The 6,487-nt window shown below is 48.1% G+C and overlaps 1 protein-coding gene across 1 annotated transcript in view; it reads left to right on the forward strand.

The window, feature by feature from the left end:
* Positions 1-903: 903 nt before the first annotated feature.
* Leo1 (LEO1 homolog, Paf1/RNA polymerase II complex component) overlaps positions 904-6,487 on the forward strand; it is a gene marked incomplete in the record, with an annotated part of 16,405 nt that continues 10,821 nt past the window's right edge. The window contains 1 exon segment of the mRNA XM_013510286.1: positions 904-1,050. Coding sequence (XP_013365740.1) covers positions 993-1,050 — 58 coding nt within the window.

Raw genomic sequence — 6,487 nt, forward strand, 5'->3', positions numbered from 1 at the left:
AGGGTTTGAGGCTAGTCTGGGCCACATGGTTCGTTCAAGGCCAGACTGAATTACATAGCAAGAACTTCTCTTGAAAAAATTCAAAAATTAAACTAAAGAAAGCTATTCGTTAACATATTTTTAAATTTTTTTTTGTTAATATGTTTTTAAAAAAGTAAATTCCCATTTGAGCAGGGGAAGGGAAGAAAAGGGAATTGAGGTCTGTTGTGTGACAATAAGTGTGATTACTGTGTGCTGCACAACGGACCAATGAGGGTAACGTGTCTTAAAATGGAAATAAAGGGGGGACTGTATGCTTCTGGGAGAATTTTTTCCCCAGTGCTCTAGAGAACCAATAAAAAGCAAACAGAAAAACCGCCCGTGAAAGCAGTGTCCACTCCACCCTCCCCTCTGCTCAACCGGCACCAGCTCACATGGTGTCATCCTGTCTCACTGTCAAGATGTTCCAATCACACGTTACAGTCTGTATGAACTAGTTGCAACATGAAAACAGTGGTTTTAATAAAAAATAAAATCTGCTTGGAGTGGTGGTGAACACCTGTAGTAGGGACGCTGAGGCAGGAGGATCTCCAGTTCCAGGCCGGCCTGGGCGACTTGGTGAGTTCAAAGCCAGCCTGGCTCACAGGGGACCTGACTCAACAACTAAATTAAACCAAAATCAAAGAAATCTGCTTCGATCACGAACACGGGGAATTATCAATAGCGGTCGCCCACGTCAACGGAGAGGTCTCCCTCACAACTTCCACTACAGGGAAGCGGACCAGAGCCCAAACCTAGGCTCCCAGCTGACAGCAGTGCCCGGCGGAAGGGGACGCCGGCGAGGGGCGGGGCTCCCTGGCGCCCGGAACCGGAAGTTGATCACGGCCGGAAAGTAGTCCCGCCCGTGGGGCTTTGCGACACTGTCGCGTCACATCAGCTCCGAGCCAAAAAAAGCGGCGAGGCGGCCCCGGCGGCGGCGGCGGCGGCGGTGGTGGTGGCCGCGGTGCGGTGCTATGGCGGATATGGAGGACCTCTTCGGCAGCGACGCGGACAGCGACGCGGAGCACAAAGGTGGGGCCCCGGGCTCCGGCCGAGGAGCGCCTGGGGGCTGTGCGGGCCCGGCCGCGCCCTCTTCCGCGGCCCGGTGCGGGGTTCGCGGTGCCCGGGAGCGCGCAGTGGCCGCGGGCGCTGTCGACGGGAGGACGGGGTGCGGGGAAGCAGCAGTGCGCACGGGACGCTCCGAGGAAACCTGGAGCGTGCGGGGCACATGGCCCTTGGCTTAGGGACGAGCCGTGCAGAGTTGCCGTGGGACGGATGGATAGGACATGCTGGGTGGAAGGATGAATGAGTGTTCGTGGTGGTGCGGGTATGGAGGGATGGACTGATGTTTAGTGTGAGCGGATGCGTGGAGAGTGTATGTCCATGGTGAGTGGAGGGATGGAAGCATGCGTGTATGTTTTGGTGGATGGATGTTCATGGTGGGTGGAGCAATGGATGGATATTCATGGATATTCATAGATGAATGCATGGGCGGAGGGATGAATGGGGGTTCATGGTGGATGCATGGATGGAGGGATCCTGCACCGCCGCTGTGGATGTCCAAGTTTAAAATACAAACAGGATTTCTTTCAAGTGAGAAAGAGCTCTGCACCAAACTTAGACTCTTTTTTTTTTTTTTTTTTTTTTTGTCTTTTTGAGACAGGGTCTCGCTATGCAGTTCAGGCTGGCTTTGAGCCCACTTTGTAGCCCAGGCTAGTCTCGAACTCGCTATGATCCTCCTGCCTCAGCCTCCCGAGTGCTGGGATTACAGGCGTGAGCCACCACTCCCAGCTAAGTTCAGAGCTCTTACAACCCTCCAGGCTCAGAGTGGTGTACTCTGTCCATTTTTTCATTACCTAAATGCCTTGTGGTTCTCTCCTCTTTCTCCCCTGCATTTCGCCGAACTCCACTTTATTCATGATTTATGGATCATAGTGGAAGGAGCACAAGTCAGATGAGGTACAGAGAACTGCATTCTAGGGTATAGGCTCCTGCTGGGTGGATGGCCAGGAGAGGGGTGACCAGGATAAACGTGTTTCGGCTCCCCTGGTAGGTGTAGGGTTATGATGATGAGACGAACCACCTCCCACTTTACACTGGTGCATAGTGCATGCTGGTAAATACTTGGATGGGTAGGAGGATTTAGTGCATTCCCATTGCAAGCCTAAAGATGAGGAAGTGATGCATGGAAATGCTTGGTTTTCTGGGCCTCGTTTTTTTTTGTGGTTTTTTTTTTGTTTGTTTTTGGTACCAGAAATTGAACTCAGGACCATGGACTTGCCAGGCAGGTGCTTCTGCCGCTGAGCTATTTCCCCAGCCCCTCGTTTTTTGCTTTTTAAAACATCCTTACAAACCTGTTGCAGCTGTCTTCCACCTTACCATGAGGAAAATAATACACTCTAGGGTTTGCTCCCAAGCCGGTTCTGCTGCACTTGAAGGTTGCTTTTGTTCCCGAAGGCAGTGTGAATGAGACAAGGTAATTCTTGTTAGGCCTACCATGTTTCGTTATCTCCCTGGGCTATGAGAGTTGTGGAAAATAGATGACAAGCTTCTTAGAGTAGAGTCCCTATGTAGACCCACTGTGCTGCTTTTGTAAATGTGGTTTTTAATCTTTCAACATTGTCTGGTAGTTTTCCTGGTATAAGTGCTGCATTTCTTAAGTTACATTTATTGCTAAGCATTTTATTATTTTCACTACTACTGCAGGTAGAACTGTTTTCTTAATTTCACTTTGGATTGCATATTGCTAGTGTATAGGAATACAACTGGTTTTTGCTTTTTTGGGTTTTTTTTGTTTTTTTTGGTCTTTTTGAGACAGGGTCTCGCTATGCAGTTCAGGCTGGCCTTGAGCCCACTTTGTAGCCCAGGCTAGTCTCGAACTTGCTATGATCCTCCTGCCTCAGCCTCCCGAGTGCTGAGATTACAGGCATGCACCACCATGCCTGGCTACAACTGGTTTTTGTATGCTGGTCTTTTATCCTGCAACCATGCTCATTATATTAGCTGTAGTATAGGTGCTTCAGGGTTTTCTCTATGTAAGATCGTGTTGTCTGTGAATCCATGATAGCTTTACTTTTTCCAGGTGTTTTTTTTTTGTTTGTTTGTTTTGTTTTGTTTTGTCTTTTTGAGACAGGGTCTCGCTATACAGTTCAGGCTGGCCTCGAGCTCAGTTTGTAGCCCAGGCTGGTCTTGAACTCGCAACGATCCTCCTGCTTCAACCTCCTGAGTGCTGGGATTAGTGGCGTGCACCACCATGCCCAGCATCTTTCCCCAGTTTTGATGCCTGCTTCTCTCATTTGTATAATCGCCCTGGCTAGTACTTTCCGCAGCATGATTGTTTTGGTCCTGGTTTATATAGAAAGCATCTAGGTGTCATCATTATTCTGATGTTAGCTGTGGGGTTTTTGTAGATACCCTTTTGTCTCCTTGGCGCTGTGGATTGAACCCAGGTCCTCACAAATGTCGGGCAAATGCCCTGCCAAAGGCCTACACCCATAGACATTTTATTTTGTTTTGAGACTGCATCTGCTGAGTAGCCTAGGCAGGCCTCAATCGTGAGATCCTCTTGCCTCAGCTAGGAGCCAGCACACCGGGCTCATACATGCTCTCTATCTTGTTGAGGAAGTTGCCTTCTAGTTTGTTGAGTGGCTTCATCATGAAAGAGTGTTGGATTTTGTTCAGTGTTTTTTTTTTTTTTTTCCAATACCGGAAATTGAACTCATAACCTTGCACTTGCCGGGCAGATGCTGTGCCGCTGAGCTAAATCCCCAGCCCCTGTTCAGTGTTTTTTCTCCATCTTTTTTTTTTTCTTCCGGTACCAGGAAATCGAACTCATGACCTTGCACTTGCCAGACAGGCGCTATGCCCCTGAGCTAAATCCCCAGCCCCTTCTCCATCATTTAAAGTGATCACATACTTTCTTTATTCTTGATGCGGTATTTCAGTTTGGTGCTTAGGTTTTTGTTTTGTTTAGGTCTTGAGCCACCCTGTGTTCCTAGGATAAATCCCATCTGTTCATGGTGTGTATCTTTTGAATATGCTGTTGGATGTGTTTTGCTAATGTGTTTGCTAATGTTTTATTGTTACTATTTTTTGTTTTTTTGAGACAGGGTCTCTCTATGTAGTGTAGGCTGGCCTTGAGCTCACTATATTGCCCAGATTGACCTTGTACTTGTGCCAACGCTCCTGTCTCAGCCTCCCAAGTGCTAGGATTACAGGTGTGTTCCACCACACCCAGCAATTATTAATTTTTGAGACAGGGTCCTGCTGTGTAGTTCAGACTGGCCTTGAACTCACACAGATCCTCCAGCCTCAGCATCCCAAGCATTGAGATTATAGGGGTGCATAACAACACCTAACTGCTCTTTTTTTTGGTACTGGGAATGGAACTCAGGAGCTTGTGCTTGCCAGGCAGGTGCTGTGCCGCTGAGCTATATCCCTGGCCCCTGACTATTCATTTTTTAAAGTGACTTTCGCATCTGTATTCATGATAGATGCTGGTTTGTAGTTCTTTTTTTTTTTGAGGATGTTTTGGTCTGGCCTTGCTGTGAGAATCATGCTGGCCTCAGAGAATGAGTTAGGGAGGAAATGTTCCTTCTGCTTCAGGTTTTCGGGCAGAGTTCGAGTCAGCAGGTGTTAATGCTTCTTTAAGCTTTTGATAGGGTTTGGCAGGGGAACTGTCTAGGCCTGGTACTGGACGGGCAGAGTGCGCCTGTGCCCCTGCGGGCCCGCTCTGCACTCCGGCCGGCTCACGGGTGGCTCGGGGCTTCTCTCCTTACCCTCTTGCTGGTTGTTCAGCGCGGTATTGGCAGGGGCGTTGGGGCTCCACTTGTGGTGCTGCACTGTTTCTCCCCTTGCTCCCCTCGTGTGTGTGTAGCTTGCTGCGTCTTTACGAAGGCCCTGCTGCAGCCTTCTTGGTCTCTTGTAACAGTTTTTGTTTGTAGTCTGTTTTGTCTAATGTCAGCGCAGCCATCCCAGCTCTCTGGACTGCTGTTTGTGTGGGATCTCTTTCTCCATGGTTCACTTAGTTTCGCTGGGTCTGGTATTTTTTGTTCCTCAGTTCTTCCATTACTGCCTGCTTTTATCATTGACTGTATTTTTTCCTTTTCTAGTGTAATTAGTTTTGATTTCCTCCTTTTTCTGTGTACTTTTTAGTTCTTTTTCCTTAGTAACTATCCTGCAGATTACAGTTAGTATCTTAATCTGTAACTACTTTGGATCAGTACCGATTTTATTTATTTATATATTCATTATTATTATTATTTGTTTTTTTTTGAGACAAGGCCTCACTGTGTAGTTCAGGCTGGCCGTGAACTCACCATGTAGCCCAGGCTGGCCTCAAACTCGTGGCGGTCCTCCTGCCTCAGCCTCCTGAGCGCTGGGATTACAGGCGTGCGCCAGCACACTGGGTTCAGTACCAATTTAATTTAAGTAGTGCACAAAAACTCTGTATTGGTATAGTTCCATCTTCTCTCGCCTTTATTTTTTTTTATTTTTTATTTTTTTGGTTTTTCTCTGGTACCGGGAACCGAACTCATGACCTTGCACTTGCCAGGCAGGCACTGTGCCGCTGAGCTAAATCCCCAGCCCCTCTCTCGCCTTTATGTTGTCACTGTCACAGATTACAGCTTTGTGTGTTGTCTGGCCAAGGACACAGATTTATGGTACTGTTTTGTATAGTTGTCCTGTGGATCCAAATGAAAAAGAGGAGTTACTAACCTGAGATGCATTAATACTGTCCTGTCCACTTATTGTTACTGGTGTTATTTCTTCATGGGATTCTAGTAATTGTCTATTTCCTTTTTATTCTAACCTGAAGGATTCTCTTTAGTGTTTCTTGTAGGACAGACTTAGTCATCAATTCTCAGGGTGTTTTCCTTTTTTTTATATTTTGAGACAGGGTCTTGCTATGTAGTTCAGGCGGACCTCAAACTCACCGAGATCCTGCTGCCTCGGCCTTCCCAGTCCTGGGTTTACAGGCATATGTGACCTTGCCTGGATGCACCCTTCATAGTTTGCAACTGAGTGTTGTGAACGTTATAATGTAGCAAGTTAAGAAGTCACATTCTCCCTCCTCCCCTATAGTTGTGCTTGCTGTTTGTGGCAGTGGTTTATTTGTTTGTTTAGTGCTTTTGAATGAATTTTTTGGAGTCTAATTTGATGTGTGGCCACTGACGTTTCTTTCCTGTGACATAGTGATGGACCGAGATTTCCCCACAGCGTCCCACGGTCAGGACGGACAGATGGGCTCCGTGCGGGGGTGCACGTGCAGCTGCAGCCAGGTGGCCGACAGCCCTGCCCTTCCCTCAGCGAGCTCCGCAGAGGCCGGAGCTCACCAGAGCTCGCTCAGGGCCGTCTCGGCGTGCACAGCTTTTTGGCTCAGCGAGTTAGTGAGACCCTACAAGCAAAATAAAAGAGGGCCGGGATGCAGTGTGAAGGCCCCGGGGGCCGGGATGCAGTGTGAAGGCCC

The sequence above is a fragment of the Chinchilla lanigera genome, unplaced genomic scaffold, assembly GCF_000276665.1.
Source record: "Chinchilla lanigera isolate Chin_1 unplaced genomic scaffold, ChiLan1.0 scaffold00008, whole genome shotgun sequence".
Classification (NCBI taxonomy): Eukaryota; Metazoa; Chordata; class Mammalia; order Rodentia; family Chinchillidae; genus Chinchilla; species Chinchilla lanigera.